At 42.9% G+C, this 22,189-nt stretch overlaps 1 protein-coding gene across 8 annotated transcripts; it reads left to right on the plus strand.

Annotated features, from left to right (window-relative positions):
* Positions 1-4,971: 4,971 nt before the first annotated feature.
* Positions 4,972-22,070, plus strand: LGALS8 (galectin 8). 8 transcript variants are annotated; one of them, XM_054062148.1, is made up of 10 exons: positions 4,972-4,995; positions 10,403-10,540; positions 14,516-14,604; positions 15,002-15,212; positions 15,847-15,963; positions 17,654-17,710; positions 17,790-17,816; positions 18,695-18,783; positions 20,288-20,453; positions 20,890-22,070. In XM_054062148.1, the coding sequence occupies exons 2-10, from the start codon at positions 10,502-10,504 to the stop codon at positions 21,037-21,039; spliced, it is 945 nt and encodes a 314-aa protein (XP_053918123.1). In that variant the 5' UTR covers positions 4,972-4,995; positions 10,403-10,501; the 3' UTR covers positions 21,040-22,070. The 8 variants fall into 8 exon arrangements, with proteins under 8 accessions (XP_053918123.1, XP_053918121.1, XP_053918119.1 ...); XM_054062146.1 differs by lacking the exon at positions 4,972-4,995 and adding an exon at positions 7,669-7,740; XM_054062144.1 differs by lacking the exon at positions 4,972-4,995 and adding an exon at positions 7,730-7,867.
* Positions 22,071-22,189: the final 119 nt, after the last annotated feature.

A 22,189-nucleotide genomic window follows, 5' to 3' on the forward strand; every position in this document is an offset into this window, starting at 1 on the left:
CAACTTTAGGTATCCACATAAAGGTGCTTTTCTTTATTATGATCTGCTTTGAACGTATGCAATATTTAATTTGGGCATATTTTTTGTCTCCAAAAATAACTGAAGTTTCATGTTGTTGATGACATAAAACACATTCAGACAACTAAGATGTTTCTTAACAGTCAGGTTAAGAATAAGAGAGGGGCACCTAAAGCCTTGCACTAGTAATAATACCTAGCAACTAAGCTGAGTGTTTCTTTTCATGTTTGTGCCAGCATATGTGAGCTTCCCCCAATCCTCTCAAACTTCAGTTCTTTCATGTTCCGTTCATAAATAGTCCATGAGGTTTTTTTCATCCTCATTTCCTTTTGTCTCTGCTTTCTCTGAAGATGAGGAGTTCACCAAGCCAAAGTTCTATTAAAGGCCTATTCCTCTCTAACCTTTAGAAAAGTTCCATCTAGTGGTGAGAGGTGATACTACAGCCCTCTCCTTCCTCCCTTGAAAATGCAGCAGTGCTGAGGGCAAGTGAGCCCCTATCTGTAGCTGCAGGCACCCAACAAGTAGATCCAAGAAGGGCAACTGCAATGAGGATGATGGTGTAGCTAAGGTGTGAAGGTGTAGTCCTGAGGACTTTGGGGTTGGTCACAGTCTTGGGTTTGGAGAGGAAAACATCACGCTGTTCTTTGTTTTGCACAGATGTTTGATGTTTCTTGTTTTTTATGTCTCTGGATAGGTAGGGTTCGAGGCACTTTGTTTGTGTAGACCATGGCACAATCATGTTTTGAGTGGGCAGATAGGGCAGGCATTGGCACAGGTTTGCTCTAGTATCTGTTGCAATGCAAGTGAATAAGTGATCCTGACTACTTTCAGAATCCTAAAGCATTGTGTCACTGATTTAAAAAGAAAGTGTGAGTATGTTTTAAGGTTCATATGGCCTATAATGGCTTTTCAAAAGGACCAGTGACTTCTCTGCAGCTTGTTTGTCCTTCGGCCCTCATATCTAATCTGTCTTTTTTGCTCTTATGCTTCCCTGCAACATTTTGTTTTAAAAAGAGGGATTGCATGAAAAAAATAGACTTAATTCCTTGTTTCTGAAATAGCAGTAGTATTTTAAACTTTTGAATGTGTGAGAATTAATTGACAAGTTTTGCTGCAGCTGATTTGTATGTACATTTATCTTGTCATATAAACGTGTCTTCTATCAAGAGATAATACGCAGACAATCTCCAGATGATGCTTAGTTGTCTAGCAAGATGTAGCTGTTTTAGGTCAAGAGATAACCTGTCTTAGGGCTGCGAGAATTTATTGATATGCTTAGTTGTCTTGTAAGATGTAGTTGTCTTAGGTCAAGAGATAACCTGGAGGAAGTCTCCAGACATGGTTGGATAATCCAAAAGAAATAATGAGCATTCTTTGAAGATTTATATGGTTCTTTGTCTAAAACTAGTATATATACCCACTGCTTTTGTAAGATGGCATGCCTTTTCTTAGAAGGGCATCCAACTCAGCGCTGAATTGTAAAATAAAAAATCATCATTGCCTTTGCTTGGAAGACTTTGTCCTTTTCAATATTTTACAAGTGAATAAGGGTTTCTTACAAATGGGTAAGCCTGTAAAAGAAAAACTAACTTTTTTTTTGTTCCTTGTGATTTGTAAGATTGGGTATTTAGGCTTTAAACTGAAAACTGAAAGATCTAAATGGTCACTGGAGTTAAGTATTGACATATCAAGTTATGGAAGGCCACTGATTAACCTGTAATTAAATAACAGCTGAACTAGTTGGGCTGTCAACTGAAATTGTAATGATTTTGCATCAAGAAGTGGTGACTAATGTCCAGTTCAAATCTAGGCCTTTCAAAGAAGCTCAGAGAATAATTTTCATCAGAAAATGCTCTAATGCACAAACAACTCCACTAAAGCTATGCAAGACACAATGATGTCAGTCTTTACAGATCATCATATGAAGTCCTTACATGTAATATTTCTGAACTGTACAGTGTGCTAGAGTCTTTACTGCTGTGACCTAGAGTCCTGTATTAACTAGAGGAAGAAATTACAGTTACTCTGGTACCACACAATGATATAAAAAAGGATTAGCTGAGAGTGACTTCCACTGGGCAGATTTCTTTATGGGCATTTAGTAGCCTGCTTCCATTGTCTCACTGCAAACTTAGATAGTGTGTGTATCCAGCAGCTTTGGGTGAGGACAAACGTACTTGTCAAAATCTATATTTATCATCTGTTACCAGCCTGTTAAGGACTCTCGATGAGACCTGCAGAGAGCCATTGAGGGTATTAATGTTGAATGGCTGTAGTGGTGCATTACTATATAAGCAGTGTGTACAGTATGGAGAAGCTTCTGGTTCTGGACAGGAATGTTTTTCAGGATATTCAGACAGTAATTCATTCAAATATACAGCATGCTGCCATGGATTTTTGTGGAAGCCCAAGAGCATCATTGACCTAAAAATGAGTTGGGTGGCCTGCTTATTCAGTAAGATGGTGTGGTTGTACCTTCTGGCTCAGAAGGTCCTAAACGGTTGATGGTCAGAACCTAAGTGTGTTGTACTGTGTGCTTGCCTCAGTTCTCAACCCTTTTCTCTCATGATGGCCACTGTTTTTAATGGTTGTGGGTACATGGCCTTTTGACTTGATGTGGTAGAGACAGTTTTTTCTCTACCAGACTATAGTTGTCTTGTACCAGCCAAAAGAACAGCAGTACTGAGGAAGCTGTCACGGTACTGTATGTGTCAGAAAAAAAGACAATTGTAGCCAGTGGGCCAGCCAACCCTACGCCTAGACTGAAGTCAACGTAACTTTGGGCTTTGGTGCACAGGCTAGGAAGAAGAGTAAATAAGCATATATGAACACTGAGGAACCACAAGTAACCTATTGCAGAACATGCTGGATAGGCTTAGAAAGGAAAAGCAGCCTCAAAGAATGGTGTCTTGGGTTGTGGAGAAGAGGAGATTTGAACAAAAAGGGACCTGTCAGAGGTTTTGAAATGTGTTTATTTGTGTCAGGCATAGAGATTCTCTTTTTTAATTTGCTCACGATTAATTGGCAGGCATTGTATAATTGGAACTGTGTATAAAATACTGAGACAAGTAAGTATGACTACATAAGTTGTTACCCTAACCTTGGGCAATGACTTGCTGCCCTGAGAGGTACGGGTTACAGGCTGGGAAGCAAGGACAGAGAGTCTGCTTAAGAAGTCTGCTTTGTTGGAAGTAAGATGGCATGTAATTCTGTACTCCACTGACAAGTGGGAGGAACTGGAGAGCAGGAGCAGATACCAGACAGCAGCAGAGAACTAAGGCAGCTGTCAGAGCCAGAGCGCTGCTGGAGTGACTCACAAAGGACATTGCAGCATGTAATGCTGCAGGGTCTGGTGCAGCTTGGATGCAGCCCTGGTGCCCAGCAGGGGAGGCACCAGCCTCTGCTTTGCAGAAGTGCAGATGGAAGAGGCATTTACTGCAGGAAGAAAGAAGAAAACATAGCATCTCCTTTACCAAGAAATGACAGGAGGGCTCAAAATAGTCAGTGCTTGCACTCTTCTTTTTCTATGCAATTAAGCACTGTTTACTAAGCCACCTGAGCAAACTTGTGAGAAGGGTTTAAAACAAGTGCCAGGTCATCAATTTTCCTGGATTGCTGAGCGGGCTGTAACTGTTACTAGCATGGCCTGTGTTTCTGTCAGAAGGTTACACCAAAGCATGCTACAATTATGCAGGTGGTTGTAACAAACTTTATCAAATCCAGCTTTGCTGACAACAGAATCAGTGAGCATAGTATTTATCTAGAAAAATTCCTAGTCACTCTTAAACTCCACCATGCGGACCCAGGGGCTCTGTGTAAAATGGTGCAACACACCATCAGTTTGTCCTAATTAGTGGGCTGTGGTCTGACGCTGCTGCCCCAGTGCTTAGTCTGTCTTCTTCAAAGTGGAAAGGGAAACAGAATGTAAATGAAAAGCTAAATGTCTAAAAGATCACCTTTCAGTTCAAAGCAGTTCTTGGTACCCAAGAAGGACTATGTAAGTTTTGGAGATCACCTAACTGTCACTGAAAATAAGCAGGAAGTTAATAAAGGCTGTGCTCAGTAGTGCTGGTTGGGTATGGGAGCAGCTACTGTGCAGTAGCAGCTCCTGCTCTGCTGGAGTCTTGTGATGACACTCCTCTCCCAGTTCTTGTGGTTGGGTCGGGAAGGGTGGGTAAAATTGTTTAGGGTTAACAGAGCCCTCTCTAAATGCTACCTTTTGGCCAAGAAGAGCTGTGAAATTTGCTTCAGAGCTTATCTTTGCCCAACTGCAAAAGTCTGCTGGAACACGGATGGGGGAAAACAACAAAATGTGGGGGTGGGAAGACGTGTGGACTCCAAGGTCTCTTTAAAGCTCCCCCCATCAGGTCAGAAATAAAGCAGTTTTAAAAAGCATGTTCAATGAAGAAATACACGCAGGTGCTTGCAGCAGGCTGCTCCTAAGAGAGGATTGCAGTTGCTATGGAGAAGTCCTGGCCAAAATAGTGTGTTCTGCCTCAGCTATAATGGGGGCTGGGATACTGGTATGACAGCGCAGCCAGGTTCAGTTATCAGCAATGGGCATTACGTGACTGGATCCATGAAGATAACAGCATAGTGCCTCTCAAGAAAGATGGATAGCCATAGCTGCTTAAGCAACCGGGATGCTAGTATGCACTTTCACTTAACTTTGTTCATTATAATGTCATTATAACACAAAAGCACAACTCCGCACTGAAGGCTCCCCACCTATGAGGCAAACCACTCCCATAACCACTCCTACTGGGCATGCACAGTTAGGTTTTGGCAGCTGAAGGAGGACTTTCCCTACACCAATCAGGAGAGCCTAATAACATGACTTTAGTCACTCAAGCTGCCCCCAAAACTCCACCCTAAAGGTGCAAAGGGAAAGTTTTGAGGGAAGACTTCGTCACAACATTCTGAGAGCAGCTAACGGGTTAGACCCCATCTACCCCCGTCCAGTAGGGATGCCATTGGGTAAGATCTTTGTGTTATGCATGCTATATTCTAAACTTCATGCTTGCTGCTAATATCTTCCTATATTTTGGTGGTTTTAACCACATATTTCTTACCTGCATATCACTCCTGTCTATGTGTGGGTGTTAGACTATCTATTGTTGTTTAATATATTTCCACAAACAGTACCCTGGATCCCCAGTCACCACCAAACCCTTGTTTAGTTATGAATTGTTATAATAGAATTGCTATAATAAAATTGACTTGTGTGCATTGTGACTTCCTAGAAGAGCTCTGTGGCAGAGGTAGTAGTAACTTTATTTTCTGTGGTTCTTCTAGAAACACTTCCACTTATTGCTCCTCCTTCTTTTTCATTCCAGCTCTTCGACATCTTTTTTGTCCCTGGCGTTTGACCCAAACTTTCAAACCTGCTTTCAGGTTGCTTTCTAATGCTGAGAAGTTAAGGTGTTTCGTGTACTTCTGTCAGTCTCGTTTTATCAAAACATTCTACTCTTTAAACTAGAATGCCTGGGAAAATAGCTTCAAAGGAAAAAAAGGTGGTATTTCAGGCTCCAGGAGCTTTTCTTTATTCTGCTTTTAAAGAGTGCAATGGAATTTTGTAGAACAATGGAATAGCAGGCTTTCTGCTATCACCCGACTACAATCATTCTTAAAACCCTGCATGATTCTAAGGTATCTTTCCCCAAGCAATCTGCTTTGCTGCTCTTCAATCTGAGTAGATAATTTCTGCAGTTCTTGAAAGAAACATTAGCCTACCTTTCTGTGAATTAATCCTTCAAATCTAATATAGCTGAGTTGATTTGCCCTTTAAATCAGCTATTGTACAATTACTGGCAGTTCTTTAGCAAGCAGATATGACTTGGTGTGGGTTTGGGTTTTTATTGTGCTGGTTAATTGCAGAATAGGAGACTGGTTATTATCTACCCCTAGGACTAGGGGTAATGGTTTTAAGCTGAAAGAGGGAAGAGTTAGATTAGGTATTACGAAGACATTTCTTCCTGTGAGGGTGGTGAGGCACTGGAACAAGTTGTCCAGAGAAGTCATGGATGCCCCATCCCTGGAGGTGATGAAGACCAGGTTGGATGAAGCTCTGAGCAAACTGATCTACTGAAAGGTGTCCCTGACCATGGCAAAGAGGCTGGAACTGGATGATCTTTAAGGTCTGTTCCAGCCCAAACCATTCTGTGATTCTATGATAATGAGATGGTCTTGTGACAAGAGGGGCTGAATTCCATTCTAACTTGGCTATAGCCAGGTGCACTGCTTCTTGTGAGGCAAAGAAGTACTGTATTGCCTGTAACTGAACTGGATGTGGTGGACTTAATTTTGTGGGCCTTTTCTATTGCAATCTTTATTTTTGTATCCATCTTTCACCCATCCAGCATATTAACAGGGGGAGCTTTTACTAGTCTTTCTCTGAGCATGTTGTTGCTACACATTATGAGCTGTAAAACTACTTGGGACTTCATTGCCCTAACTGCTTATTAGGCTAAAATTGCCAAAATGACACTGAGTGCAGCCTGTTAGGTAACGGGAGGATGAAAGGACAACCTTGGGGCTGTGGGTACAAGATTGGGAGTAGGTATAAGATGCCCAGGTTTCAGGAACTCCACAGTCCTGGAGCAACAAATGACCTAGTCACCTTTGAAAGCTGTCTGGTCACAGAAGATGGGTTTTGCTAGGAGGAGACTGGGGTTAGGCTGTAAAAAGGAACCTACAGAGGGAACACAGAGCACAGATGAAAATTTTGCAGGGGAAGCATGTGGTAGCCTTAATGAGCCAAATTGAATTTGTGACTGAGTTGTTCCTTCAGTGCTGGTAAATCCAAGCACACAGGGCACATGCCAGAGTTGTGGGCCACAGGCTCATGGCATGGCTTGCTCTGTGCCCAGCAATTCTCCCAGGCAGCTCCCAGAAAAGGCTTGGGAAAGGGACGAGAAACAGTGTGGTCCCTGCACAGCCCTCCTCCCTGGGTCAGGTTGAACATACCTGCGGGGTCAGCCAAGCCCACCCCAGGGTAACACGGCACCCCCTGTCCCAAGAGGAGGCTGTCTGAGGTACAAGAAACAGTTGCTAGTATAAAAAGGGGAATATTTTGGATTTAAGCTAATGTTAAGTTTCCTCTAAGTAATTGTATTTTTTGAAAGTCACACAGTATCTCCCTCTGAGAGCGTGTTTCCTTTCAGATGGTGTTTTTCCAGACACTGCTCATTCCCTGGAGATGATAACACCTTGTGTGCAATGTGACCTGTGCTGAGCAGATGTGTCTGTTGTGACCACCTCTGTTTGCAGCCTCTCCCTGTCTCAAAGCCACGGCCAGGCAGAGCCGGAGCCAGCTCCAAATTAGCAAGAGATTTCACTGTTGTGAACCTCCTAATAACATTAAACCTTGGAAAGTAATAGAATATGCCTAAGATTTCTGGAAGAATTGATCCATATGCATGTAAGGGAGCTGTCTCAGCTCCTGCACACATTGCTGGCGGTCGCTCCCTCGTGTTGCCCAGCCCTGATAAAGGATGCTGCTTTCTGAAACTTCAAACCGACCCTCAAAAATCCCATTTGCCGCCATTTTCAGTGCCCTCTGACCCCGGGCGGGGCGGGGCGGTGACGGCGGCGGGGCGGGCTCGGCGGGGCGGGGCGGGGCGCGGGGCGGTGACGGCGGCAGGGCGGGCTCGGCGGGGCGGGGCGGTGACGGCGGCGGGGCGGGCTCGGCCAGCGGGAGTTGCGGTGCTGCTGGGCACTGAGGTACGGGGGCAGCCTGCGGGGGGACTGGAGCTGGGAATGGACTGGAGCCGAGGAGGAGCCGGGGCTGAAGCTGAGGAATAGGCGGAGCTGGAGCCGAGGAGGAGCCGGGGCTGGAGCCGAGGAATAGGTAGGGCTGGAGCCGGGGAGGAGCCGAGTCTGGAGCCAAGGAATAGGCAGGGCTGGAGCCGGGGAGGAGCCGGGGCTGGAGCCGGGGAGGAGCCGGGGCTGGAGCCGAGGAGGGGCAGGAGCTGGAGCCGAGGAATAGGCAGGGCAGGAGTCAAGAAGGAGCCGGGGCTGGAGCCGAGGAATAGGCAGGGCTGGAGCCGGGGAGGAGCCGAGTCTGGAGCCAAGGAATAGGCAGGGCTGGAGCCGGGGAGGAGCCGGGGCTGGAGCTGAGGAGGAGCCGAGGAGGAGCCGGGGCTGGAGCCGAGGAATAGGCAGAGCTGGAGCCGAGGAGGAGCCGGGGCTGGAGCCGAGGAATAGGCAGGGCAGGAGCCGGGTCTGGAGCAGCCGAGGTTTCGTGGTACGACCTCTGTCCCGCGCGTTGTTTGTGTTTTGTTGGTGTTTGGAGAAAAGGCGGCCGAAAGGGGATCTTACTGCTCTTCATAACTACCTGAAAGGTGGTTGTAGCGAGGTGGGTTCTCTCCTCCCAAGTAACACGGACAGGACAAGAGGAAATGGCCTCGAGTCGCACTAGGGAAGGTTTAGACTGGATAATAGAAAATATTTCTCCACTTGAAAGGGTTATCAGGCACTGGCACAGGCTGCCCAGGGAAGTGGTTGAGTCACCATACTTAGAGGTATTTAAAAGTTAGGTAGGTGGAGTGCTCATGGATATGGTTTAATGGTGGACAGGTATGTCTGGACTTGATGATCTCAAAGGTCTTTTCCGACCGAATGATTCTTTGGTTCTTTCTGTTTTCGTGTTTTTTGTTTTGTTTTGGTTTTGGTTTTCTTTTTTTTTTTTTTTTGATGAGTTTTTCAGGTGCTTGAAAACTGAAAAGCATATGTACTTTTTTTTCTGTCCTGAAAGTAAAGTTGGGAATTTAATTTAAATTTAAAGTCCTGCAGGCTTAAGGTTTGGTATACCATGTCCTGAGAGTGTTTCCTCTGAGAGAAGGTTACAGGACAGCCTGGCGGTTGCATGCCCATCTACTGTGTTGTCAAACAGGGCCTGAATGTAACTTTCTTTTCTTTATTATGACCTTTTCAATAAAGAACCTAATAACCAAACAAAAAAACCCTCAACCCATGGCTTTGCCCTAGTGCCAGCTGGTCTGCTGAAACTGACAGTCCGTCCCCTTCCAGGATCCCCTTTCAGTGAGATCTGAATTGCTGCTTCACACCCAGTTGGCTGCTGGACATTAGGTTATAGGTCTGGGTTTCATTTTTTCGGGTCTGCTGTTAGACTTGCTGATGCTAAAGGCAGAATTATTGTTTGCTCTGGTCTTGATTTCCCCCTTCTAAAAATGAAAACAATTAGATTTGCCTTCCTTCACATGTTCCTGTTGTGGTATCTAATGAGAAGATCAAAGGGGCAAAACAGTTATGTAGCATAGGTACCTTATGTTCTCTGAAGTGTCCTAGAGACTGGTCCTAGGTAGGAGGATTCATACCCTTCTGGCCCAAATTGCCCGCAAGATAAGCCAGATGTTGCAATGGAGCTCTATTGTTGAATGATAGTAGAAGATTATTTAACCCCAGGGCCCTGTCAAATATGTCACAGACTTTGTGTTTTTAGTTTAGTGGTGGAGGATTTTTTGTTCTTTTTTTTTTTTTCTTCTATGTTGCTTGCAGTTGTCACATAGTAATGGTTCTAGAACCCTCACCTGTCACTTTTTATCTGTCTCCCTCTCATCACCTCATAGTTTGCATGGAAGGTAGCACTTTGCTACCTTAACTTGTTTCTCCAGAATGTGCAAGAAGTCATTACTCAGGCATTTCAAATGAGTCCTGAGTTTTTGGTCACTTTGTAAAGAAATTACAGTGTAGCTGGACATACTTGCAAGCTATATTTTCATTTGTTATTAATGGTGTGCATTTCATGGAAGCGTTACAAATTCCTGTAGTTATTTGTGGAGTTCAGGGATTGTATGTGTTGGAGGAAGAAACATAAACCACCCTTTGCTTCCCTGCAGTGTATTTGCGAGGTGTCTCTTAACTTTTCCTAAGACAAAACTGGAAGAAGCGAGTTCAGCCCCTAGGGCTTCTTTGCCTTGGAAAATCTAGGGGTAGCACAGGAGGTGTGGCTAAACAAAAACCGAAACTGCAATGGCTGTTTGTCTTGGAGAAACTGCTTTTGTACTGTGTATCCTTTTCCTGTCTGCGCGCAGTGATCAGCTACAACTGGCGAGCTCTTAGGGCCGGGCTGAGGGGCACGAAGTTATCAGTGTTCCACTGTACAATGACGATTTTTACGTTTAAGTCTGTCTCAGGAAGCTGCTGCTGCACTGTGTGCTTGTGGGCGCTGTCTCTTGTTAGAGTGGCACCTTATTTCTTTAAGCAAACCTTTAATTTTCATATTTCAAAACTCTGGTGACTTTCTTGATAAGGAAAGTTGTTTGCATCATTTCTGGTGCTGTTTAAAGTTACCCCTTGAGGATTTCACTTCATGTAGTGTCCCTTTGTATCTTTCTAATTTAAAGTTTTGTTTTTTTCGAAGGGATTGCTGCTTTGGTGCTGTCTGACCAGGGAGTTCTTTAAATACTCTCCAGAAGAGGTCACACAGAACTGTCAAAGTTAGACTGGCGGAAGGAAGAAGATGTCCTCGAATGGACTGCAGAAGACAATTAGTAACCCGGTAACTCTCCTGTCATTTCAACACCTTCTCCCTTGGGAAATGGGACTTCGCTGTTTTATGTCTATAATTAGTACTTGTGTTCTTTTCCACAGTGAGGGGCATTACTGAGAACTTTTGGCATTGCTCATCTAGCTGAGGGAGAGTGTCGCCTTGTCACAGGTGACACCAGTAGCTGACAGTGTTTAGAAATTGTGCTGTAAGCAAATGGATGTTTAATGCACAGGACTTCCAAAAGAGGATGGAAGTTCCTTCAGCCTTGAAGTGTAATTCTTTTTCATATGAAGATTATATGGTTATCTGGCATTTTTTTGGAATGCATTAGATTGAAGGTGTTTTCACTCCAAATTCCCTGTAAATACAGGTGATGTCGGCAGCCCTTGTGAAATGCTTTGTTACAGTTTTGTGTGTGTGGCTTTTTTTTTTTTTTTTTGTGATGTTTGTAACTTTACTATGAACAATTAAGTTTGGAATCCTTTTTGGTAGCTGATAGGCTACCTTACAATACATCTTGTTTTGTAGGGAAGACTTGAGGTGAATCAGCAGTTGCAGAGAATGTTGCTTGCACAGCTTAGAGTCTGGAGCCTTTCTCTTAAAAGCTTTAGTATTCTCATGGCCTGGGACAGTGGCCTGTCATTGGCATGTGGCTAAAGAAGGTGGGCTGGAGCTGTGTTTTTTGTTGAATCTTTGAAGAGGTAGTTCCTTTGAGCCTGTAGGGAATAGCATTTTTAACATCCCTTGCTAGAGCTCTTTAAAAATATTAAAGTCTATAGACTGCCTGTGTGGTGTGTAAGGTAGCGCAGATCTGCACAGGGCTTCCTTCTATCTGTTGCAGCTTTGCACTGATACATACCTGAGCCCTCAGTGGATTTGATTGTTTAGTCTCTGTATGTTCACTGCTTGTGAATCGAATAGAACCAAGGATGATGGGGGAATAGCTACCGTCTTCTTCACAAGAACCTGGCTGGGAGATGAGGGAAGGGTTTGTGGAGGTTAACTCAAAGGTGGAAAGGTCTGAACTGCAAAAGGAAAATGAATGTTGGTAGATGTGATTTTTGGTGGGAGAGGAGGTCTGAAGAGGAGGATTAAGAGATGTTTAGGATGAATAAACTGTGTAAGGGAGGGAGTAAGACTTTAGCAAAACTGAGTGGCTGTGAGTGGACTAAGGAGTGTGAGAAGTAACAAGAGCAGGCTGGAGCATATGAGTGGGTAGAATCAGGTGTAAGAGTAAGTATTTAGGATTGGAATGCGGAGACAGATTTGGGAAAGGTTGTGCTACTGACCTCAGGACAGCCTCCAGACAAGGCCATGAGTAACGTGCTCAATCTGACCTTGTTTTCATCAAGGCATTGGGCTAGAGACACCAGAGGTGTCTTCCAGCCTCATCCCTTCTGTGATTTTTATCGTCTGTGAGATACCAGAAGATGAACTTAGTAGGGATGGAGAAGGGCAAGGAAAATTTCACTGTTTCAGTGAGTTGTTCCATGAGCAGCAAAACTTGAGAGCTTTGTTACAAGTTTGAGATGTATTTCTTCACTACTGTTCTGTTCTTAATCATTCAGGAAATCCCGCTTTCTTCTTTATGCCCTTTACTCCACCCATCTGGAAAGAGATGTTGTCATGCTCCATGTGATGGGGTGGCTGTCTGCTACCCAGCAAGCTGGATGAGAGCTGTGTTACCACAGTCCTTTCCAAGATCATAATTTGACCTCTTGTTTTATGAAAACTGGCAGATCTTATAAAGACCTTGATCTTTAAGACCCCTCAGACTAAGTTGATATTGATCAATGAGAGCTGGGATGCTGGTAGATGATGTGATGTCACGAGCATTGCTCTTAATAAATGAGGAAAAATTAGTAGAATAGCATCTTGAGACATAAGAAAACTACAGGCATGGTCTGTGATGACAGAGCCCCATTAAGTTTGTAGTATTGCACCCAGGAAATGCTCTGTTATGGCCCTGCAGATTCCATGCCTAAGCTTCCGAAGAGTTGATGGGCCAGCCTTCTTTTCTCATAAATAAACATATCATTTTCTATGTAAAGAAATGTTACTGTGTCACAGCTTCTCTTCCAGGTGTAAATAACTTTGATCCACTAAAGTGGTTAGGTCCCAGCCTGTGTCCTTTATGTTTCTCTTGTTCCTCTATGGAGGCTGAAGCAGTAATTTATTCCTCTACTGCATTACGTGGAGCTACTATCCCTCAGGAGCAGTGTATTAAAATTAAAATAATCACAATTTTTTTTAATGTATCATTATTATTATTCTTTTAATAAAAATGAGCCTCTTCTGTTCAGCTTGTATATTAAAGAAGAAAGCTACTAGCATTAAGCATAGGGATTTCAATGTATTTATTTCTTCACTTCTAGCGGTCGGTTTCACATTTTGGTCCTCCTCTACTGCACCTGATTAACCTGATTATAAAAATACACGAGACTTAAAACAAGCTGACCATTTGTGAGCTTACCCTTGAGAAGCAAGTTCTTTAAGTCTGTTTTGCCTGATGTGGAGCATGACCGGTAATTACATGTTGTGCAATGTTTGGGTAGCTGAAAAAGGAAGTGGAGAGAGAGCAGAAAAGGATGTGTGTCTGCTGGCAGAGATTATCGACACTCTGGATTTAGACCATTTTTGCTATTATTCCCCCTTTCTTCCTCACAAATTCACAAGAGTCAGCAAATTTCTCAGTTTTATATCTTCTTGTTTCGCATGATCAGATACCTATATAGTTAAAAAAAATTAAAAGCTCAGGTTGTCCTTTTGTGGCCCAATATCCCATACAAGGGTAGTATTATCAGTTTGCTCATTGTTGTTAAATTACTGGAACTCTTGTTTCCAACTGAGGTTTAATTTCAAAGATGTCCTAAAATCTTTTACACTGTTCTATGGATCAGGGATTTTTTTCAGCGGGAAGGGAGGGAATGGGACAAAAACAAAGAAACAAACAAAAACCTAAAAACAACCTTAGCAGAAATTTTTGTCGGTTAACCAGAGCAAATGCAACATTTACCTCCTTTCTCAATTTAAAGCACATGTGATGAGATGCAGACGGATAGCTTGGCTTTCAGGTCAGTCTCCTGTGAACTGCCAGAGTTTTCTGTTGAGGTGCTCCCCTTCCCTCCCTGAAGTGCTGGGTGCACCAGCTGATGGTCAAGGTAAGGCTGCTGTCAGCATGCCAGAGCCTTTGCCAGAGCTCTGTGCTGGCAGTGTGGGGCTTTTTAACTGACATGTCCCCTTATATGACTTAACAGCTCCTACCATGTTGCCATTTCAGTTTAGTAAAACATGCATGTGTTGCCTTCTCCAGCTATTGATAAGGAATTAACAATAAGCAGGCATTGAGCCAGACTGCAAACTGTAGATACCATAAAGACGGGGACCCCTGAACAGGGCTATTCCAGTGCACCTCGCAGTTCTTAGCTCATTAGGATAAGGGTATTTTTTTATGTTTGTCGCGTAGTTTTTACTGAGAAGACACTCTGTGACATTGTCTTTTCCCATCGCTATTTTCCAGAATGGAGCAAGACCAAGCGAAAAGGCAGCTGCTGTAATCTGGGGTCAGAAGTAGGAAGGTGCCGCCTGCTGCCAGCAAGGGGCTGGTAATTGTCAGCCCGTGGCAATGACCTAGTTTGAAATGTATCCTCCTGATACTCTATTAAAAGTGAGGGCAGTAAGATATTACCACTCTTTATTTGAGAGCTAGGAATGGAGGCTGGAAATTCTAACTTTATCTGAGAAGCTTGGTTTTCATAGGTGATAATCTGCTGGGCTTTTCCTTCCCATTTTGGTGGGCATTTAGTGCTTTTCTGCTATTTGTTTTAAATGAAATGCCAGTTGCATTTCATTTCATGTGCTAGAGCAACACATAATTAAGTATTAGAATATAATTTTTAAAACTACTGTGTTTTTTTTTTTTTTTTCCTCCATCACAAAATGTTATTTCAATCTTTTTTTCCTTCTTTTTTTCCCCTCTTCTAGATAATTCCATATGTTGGGACAATACTTGGTGGCCTTGCTCCTGGAGAGCTGATTGTGATACATGGCACTGTTCCTGAGGATGCAGACAGGTAGTGGCTCTGGTGTCACTTTTTTGCAGTGTCACTATGTGAGTAAGAATGTAATGGCTGAACTGTTACCAGGGGTCCTACTTACGATGGCACACAAAGGCTTGATCTAAATCCTTGTAACAGGGTCAGAGTAAATACAGGCTTGAGCAGTTAATGAAAGCTTTGTGATGAGAAGTGGAGGATGAACTGATTTTTTGCTTTCTGCTGATCCTCTCTTCTCTCTTTGTGCTTTGCCTCCTTTGGCATTTTCCCATGTTGTAGCATTTTTTCCCTTACTGAACAACACTCATCGTGTCTGCCTGTTCTGAGGCTCTACAATAAAGCACAAGTGTATTGAACTTTCAGGTGATTTCTTGACAGATGGGCTGAACATGGTTTGTCTTATTCTCCTGACTAGGTTCCAGGTGGATTTCCAGTGTGGCAGCAGCATAAAGCCTCGAGCTGATGTGGCGTTTCATTTCAACCCCCGTTTCAAAAGGTCTGGTTGCATTGTTTGCAACACATTGGAGCAGGAAAAATGGGGCTGGGAGGAGATCACTTACGAGATGCCCTTTCAGAAAGGGAAGTCATTTGAAATTGTCATCATGATTTTAAAGGATAAATTCCAGGTGAGTCTGGGTGGATTCATTACCTGTATCCAGGGCAATAAGATAAAGGTATTTTGCATACTTGCGGTAAATAGTTGGACGTCTTGCTTTGTCTGTTACCTGGGAATAGTCTAACTACAGAAAAGTTTAGAAGTTCTCCTTTCAAGAGATGCTAAGTAAAGCAGACCTTTAATTTAATATTGTTTCCTCCTAAGTTGGAGGAGTAGGCAAGGGACTTCCTGCTAATGGCTACTCCACCCTTTCCTTCTTGTGTGCAAGGGGCTGACCTTAGGATAAACTTGTCTTGTGGCTGGGGCGGGACAGTCTTCTTGGAGCAAACACGTGAGATGCATTTCTCTTGCTCTGTTAGACTCAGTAATGGATTGTGTTAGACTGATCATACCACACTGGTATATGATCAGGTGATAGAAACAAAAAGTGTGAATTGTAAATTTTATTGTAAATCTCCCTTGTAGCAATAGAAAAGGAGACTGAATGATGGATAAGCCGAACTTAGTTGCTCTGAAATTTCCTGGACACTCCCTAGTTCTGTACCAAACTGGTATAAAACAGATACACATGCATACATCTTGATACATGGCTGATGAAATGCATGTTTAATACAATTTTCATGTTTTGTTTCCTGTCTCTTTAGGTGTCTGTAAACAAGAAGCACGTGCTGCTCTACAAATACAGAATTAGCCTTGAAAGAATAGATACGCTTGGAATATATGGCAAAGTGCAGATCAGAACTATAGAATTTGTTTCTAACGTAAGTTTCGATTTTGTTTCCCATGTGAGCTATATAGACAGCTGACTTGCTCAATTCCTTTTGACTGTCTTGCTGAACTACAGAGTAGGATTCATGGTGAAAAGGAAGTAAAGAGATGCAGATTTATTTTTTTTTTTTGCCTGCATTTCAGCATGTGAGTCTCATGTGAGGATTTCTGTCTTTCCGTTTTAGTGTTGAGCTTAGGGGCAAAAGGGTGACAAAGTTCACAGCTTATGAAATTAACAGGACAGACGGTATAAGAACGTTATCCATTAGGAATGGATAAAACTTTTGAACTGTTGCAGGAGCTCCAACTTGATCTCTTCCTATTCAGGGCTTGGAAATGACAAGTTCAGCCCTGGCTGTAAGTTGTTGTTTGGCTTCCAAATGTCAGGTTCAGGCAAGCTGGAAGTGCACATATCCCTGTTTTTCCTGGTGAAATGACTGCATTGTTGAATTCTCGAAGACTTTGTGGCTTGATTTGCACTTCGACTAAACTGCAATGAACATAAATTGAAAGCAGTGCTGTGCTTTCTCTGAGCTGCCATCTCTGCTAGAGACAGTAAACCAGCAGGGAGGAGCTAAACTATGTTTTCCCCTGTGCAGCAGCAGAGGTTCTTGTGCTCTGGAAGGGTGAGGCTTTCAGAGCAGGAACAGAAGGTGATAAATACCAGGGAGATACAGAAGGTGTGAATGCCTTTTCCCTTTCTTCCTGCCACGCACTTAAGGCAGCCTGCATAATCCTCTGTAACCTTTTGGGTGTCTTCTGCCCCATCTTCCTGGCAGTGTGCGCAAACCTTGCATCTCTTGCTGCCAAACATCAGGTCTAACTCAGGTCAGCAGGTGAATAACTGTGTTAGTAGAAAGTGGAGATTTGGGCCTGAATGAAGTGGGGTAAAGTTTTAAAGATCTGTGTAGCCACTTATCGCTTGTAGGGCCCACATACAGACTTTTATGGGCCTCATCCTTTGGCCTGGTGCTTGTTGCCAGAGTTCTGTTACTTCAGAGTTGTCGAGTGCTGGTCTTGGAGGACTGACTCTGAGGAAAGCCTGGGGGCAAGCAGGTGCTGTAGACCTTTTCTTTTTCCCCAAGCACAAACCAAAGGAGAGCTGCTTGGTTCTGTGGTTGCTGACGCTGTATCCTTTGGGGTGAAAGTATTGGAGAAGGTAGATTGTTTTGGTTTTGTCTTTGCATCTAGCATACTCTTCTGAGGAGGAAGATGGAGGCTTGTATTGAAATAAGAAAGCTGCAGATGCGGTCTGCCAGGGCTGGGCTGGAACTGTATCTCTGCATGGCCATGTTGCTCATCTGTCCTTCCTGTGGGAAGGGACAGGTATGCAGGGGGCTGCTTAGAATCCCAGTGCCCTCTGCATGGACCTTCCCTGTTGATATTCCTGCCCCAGTGAGGAAGGTTTAGTGAGTACCCTCAGATGCTAAGGGATTAACAGTGCTCTGATTAAGACTCAAAGTGTAGTGAGGTGGTCTTACAGATCTCAATTTGGCTTCACCAATTGATCTTCAGGACTTTTCCCTGGTTTGTAAGGATGTGGCTGTCTTTTTCTTTACCCTAGATTTCCGTGTAAACAGTTCACCTTCCAGAGCAGCACAGATCCTTGTGTGGTTTTAAACCAACCTTATGTTCAAGTTATTTGATGTTAGCAGTGACATCTAAATATCTCTCTTTCTGCAGCCTATACAAGGCTCTCAGCCCTTATCTCTAGGAGTAACCAAGAAAAACACAGAAAATGTACGTATGTTTGTAAAAGGTTGAATGACTCTCTGTGTTGTCTGATAAGCTGGTTAATGTTGTTTGTTTTCTCTTGTAGGGGGATGTGCCTAATGATTCCAAATTTGTAAGTATCTTATGTAGACATGTAGCAAATGTGAAGAGTAAAAGAACTAAAATGCAAAATAAAACCACCTCAGTTTATTAAAAACCATGCACAGAACAGGGGAACTGAGAATCTACTAGGTGTTGATCATCAGTGAGGGTTTGTACAGAGAAACCCTCTTTGTTCTTGCTAAGTAAAAGTGAGGCTGTTTGTTAAATCATTCAGAAAACCCAAAAGATAAACACAGCATCCACAGCCATAAGCAGAGAAATAAAAAGTGAGGTACCTGAAGTTTTAAAGGACCAAATCACGTTAAATACTTATTTCAAATAAGCATTCTTAGTTTTCTCTGCCTTAGGGAATACCTGCAAAACAGGTGTATTCTGCCATCATGTTACACCAAAAGGCCTGATGTTAATGCACATCTATCAACCTGTTTGGCTACATCTTCCCCTTGCTGACAGATCCATGCTTACCCTGAACACACTTCAGGTGGCTGGATGCAAGTATTGTACCTTAGAGTTGGAGCTGGCACACAGTTAGCATGAAACATCAAGAGAGTGAGTGCTCATGTTTTTGCAGAAGCTGTACAGGTCGACAGTGTCCAGGCTGGTGTACAGACCAAGCTCAAACTGAAGAGGGATTGGAAACCAGAAGTACAATTTGTGGAGGCTACGGTGGTTGTCTAAAGGAAAAACTCAGCACATTGATATGTTTATCTCAGGGTGATTTTTCCACTGTAGTATTGATGCCCCAGCATAAGTTGGTAGGAATAGCTTTACCTGTTAAGTGGAGATAGGCGATTGTAGGCTAGATTTCTTCTGGGCACGATAAAGCTCAGCTTGTGTATTGAAAGAAGTAAGTCAGAGTGAAAATTTTTACTGTCGGTGTACTTACAGGGAGTTCCATACATTGGGAAGCTTGATGCTCCACTTCGTCCAGGATGCACAGTTGCCATTAAAGGTGAAGTGAATAATAATGCAAAGAGGTAAGAGTTCCTGAATTTTTCTGCCTTTTAACTGAGCTACTCATGAGAATGGATAGGCTTTCCCATGGGTAGGCTTTGCCTCACTATATCCTCACTCATTTGCAACTTTGCACCTGGAATCTGAAACTACAGTGCAGTTTTCTCATGACCCCACAGGATACAACGTCAAAGAGGACTGAAAGAGCAGCTCCATTGTAAAAAATGAGGATAAAACCTTAGTGTCTTCCCTACCAGATGTGCATTGTTCACAAGACTCTCTCTGTTCAAGGTTCTCATTGCACAAGGGATGTGAGCATGCATATTGTACAAGTACAGCTTGTATTCTGAAGAGATCCAAGAGTAAGGGAACTGGCTGAAGTAAATGGAAATTAAGTGAGCTAAATGAGTTGTTGGTGTGCTCAAATGCTGCATGTTATGATGTTTCTCTGAATAATTCAGCATACTGTTTGCTTGGAGGGTGGTTTTGCATCTGCAGAAACATGCCTGAAAATGAAGCAATTAGTGCAAATTATGGGAAGCGTGCTTTCTATGCTGTGTGTATGCATTGCACTCCTGCCTCCTCACAGCATGTATTTTCTCTGCAGCTGAACGGTTCACATTCTTACTTGAAACCAAGGTCTAGAAATCTCATCAACAAAGTTTGTGTGGACTTCAAATTGGACAAGATAATTAATACTTAGATATTAGCATTTGTTTTCCTTCTTTTGGCTTGAAAAGCTAATTAGGGCATTTCAGGTGGGGAATGTACCTCTTCTGAGTGTGAAGAGGCTCTTGGGTGTTAGGTATAAGCGTTGCAGAATATTTGTTCTTTGTGGTTGTGCTTTTAGATGTGTAGATTTTTGTAGTCTGTAAGTCATCTAATGTCTTCAAGTCAATTCATACAGTTGTAGATGTTCCTTCTGATCTGTGAAAAAGAGGACTTTGCAGCTTGGACGTATGGCTGTGCTCTTTTTCATATCTGGACTAAGCAATTGGAGGCTTCTTAAAGGGGGGAAATAACCCGACAACTGGAGCTAATTTTGCAGGAGGAATGTTTCTTAAAATCCAGTGAGGCCTTTGCCACAGGCTGAAGCATTCATGTGAATCTGGATGTCTCTTCCCAGTGATGACTCGTTCTCCAGAGCTTCCTTTTAGCAACCCTGAGTTGTGGAAACATGCGAGATTGCAGAATAGATTGCAGAGTATTTGTTCAGCCTGGGCAGAGCTATGGTGCTTACAGAGTACCCCTTTGCATGCCTGGTGTCCCACCATCCTAAAGGTACAGAGGGACTCCTCAAACATTTGGTTAGAGTCTACGCAGTTTGTTGGCAGAAGGAATATAATGTCTTTAGATAAAACAAAGCCTCCCACTCTCCACTGTCCGAGTGAAGAGAAAGAGACGGTGGAGCAAGTAGCACAGTGTGTTTCTGTGAGAATGTTCCTTCCACGCTTGATAGACAGCATGGACTATTGCATCAGGTTGATAAACCCTTGGTAGAGTAATATTTAAAAACCTGTCTTCCAGCTTTGCGATAGATCTGAAATCAAGTGACTCAAAGGACATTGCATTACATCTGAATCCCCGAGTGAAAAATAAAGTTTTTGTAAGAAACTCCTACCTTCATGACAGCTGGGGAGAAGAAGAAAGGGAAGTTGCTGGTTTCCCCTTCAGCCAAGGGATGTACTTCGAGGTAAGGTTAGCTGAAATGGCATCAAACTGGTGATTCTGCCAAGAGGATTGGCAGTGGTGGTTAAATGCCGTGTCGCTAATACAGATTTAGGTGAAACTGCCCCTCCTGCATTTCAGCATCTTGAGAATATTTAGGATTAGATGGAACCACAGAGAGCAGAGTTTAGAGTTGGATTTAACAACAGTTTTCTTTTTAAATAGTTGCAAGAATTCAGCATGTGGTCAGAATGAATGTCAATTGAATTGAGTTGGATTCAGTCCTTGTGGGTTCTTTCCAACTGGAGATATTTTATTAATGTTTCACTCTTTGAAAGATTTCTTTTGCATGAAACATTGTAAGAGGAGCAGGGCTTGCCCAGGTCTAGGCTACATCATCAGCTTGTTTTTGATATCTTAGCTGAGCTTAAACCTTAACTGTTTTTCTTCTTGCTTTTCAGCTGATCATCTTCTGTGATGCCCAGCAGTTCAAAGTTGCTGTTAATGGTGTTCACACTCTGGAGTACAAACATCGTTTCAAACAACTTGAAAAGATTAGCATAGTGGAAATCAGGGGTGATGTTCTGTTGTTAGATGTGAGGAGCTGGTAGTTCTTTTGAGTCAGCACTCAAAGAATTAAACCTCTCCCAATGACAGTGCCTCTTTGTGAAGTACGAACAGGTGCTGATTCATGCTGAGCCTGCCCTTACCTCTCTTAGCTTCTGTATCTGCCTCTCTGAGTTAGGTGAGTACCAAAGCTGCTAACTGCGAGATTAAATCCTTCTCTACAGTATCCTGGAAGCTAAGTAAGTGTTCACATAAATCTCTTGTATTATGACATCTAGCAATATGAAAATGCTGCATCAGACTGTGTCTAACACTTGCACTCTGTATATATAAGTTAAACTACTACTTCTGAAGTAGAAGAGACTAAAATAAGATCCGAAGATATTATTAACCACCCCAAAAGGGACATTGATAATTCATTTGAAATAATAGAACTCTGAAATATACTCTTCTGCTTCTTAGTTTATATTAGCAACTATAACTTTTTTACTTTGGCTGGGTTAAGCAAACAATTGACCCAGTTCTAGCATAAGGGGCAATTTGATCTTCCTTAGTCTGCTGCTGCAGTAGTAGCTTCTCTGACACTGTCACCCCCCAGCATTTCTAGCTTCTTGTTTTCCTAAGTGGAGGAAATGAAAATGCTGTATCTGGTTCCCATTGTGTGAACTTTTGAAAGCTTGTTTGATCTGAAATAGCTCTGGAGTTGAGATTCCTCAGGGACTGAAGTAGATATTTGTGTGTTTTTTTTAAAAATTGTGTGAAGCCAGGTACTCCAGGCAAGGTTTCAGCTGAGATGAGACTCGAATACTCATCAGTAGAATAAAGAATGAATCTTTGTGCAGCCTTGTATTAAACTGTCAGTCTGAAACATGCTGGTCCTATTCAGTGTTTGGTACAAATGCCAGTCTTAATTTTTATACTTTTTTTAGAAATAAGCTGCTACTGGCTGTCAATACCTGCCTGAGGGATGTTTGTGTTTTTCTTAACAGCTGCTAAAAGAGTGAAGTAATTCCAAGAATAAGATGTACCCTTAGACTGTTTAATTACCATATTTAATGTATAAAAAGCATCAATAAAACAACTAGTGAACTCTGCTTTTCTCCCAGTGTGGCAAAGTAGCTGTGATCCCTTTTTGGTCTCTCTTTCTCTTGTTTCCCGTATTACCTGCCTTACCAGTATCTCCCAGGTGGCAGA

Source organism: Cuculus canorus, chromosome 3 (genome assembly GCF_017976375.1).
Source record: "Cuculus canorus isolate bCucCan1 chromosome 3, bCucCan1.pri, whole genome shotgun sequence".
In the NCBI taxonomy this organism is placed as follows: domain Eukaryota; kingdom Metazoa; phylum Chordata; class Aves; order Cuculiformes; family Cuculidae; genus Cuculus; species Cuculus canorus.

What these genes read in the sequence shown, in the direction of transcription:
- LGALS8 (XM_054062148.1), top strand. Translation starts at nt 10,502, where the DNA reads ATGTCCTCGAATGGACTGCAGAAGACAATTAGTAACCCG. An exon ending in TTTTAAAGGATAAATTCCAG is followed by an intron (nt 15,213 to 15,846) that starts GTGAGTCTGGGT and finishes CTGTCTCTTTAG; the next exon opens with GTGTCTGTAAACAAGAAGCA. An exon ending in TGCCTAATGATTCCAAATTT is followed by an intron (nt 17,817 to 18,694) that starts GTAAGTATCTTA and finishes GTGTACTTACAG; the next exon opens with GGAGTTCCATACATTGGGAA.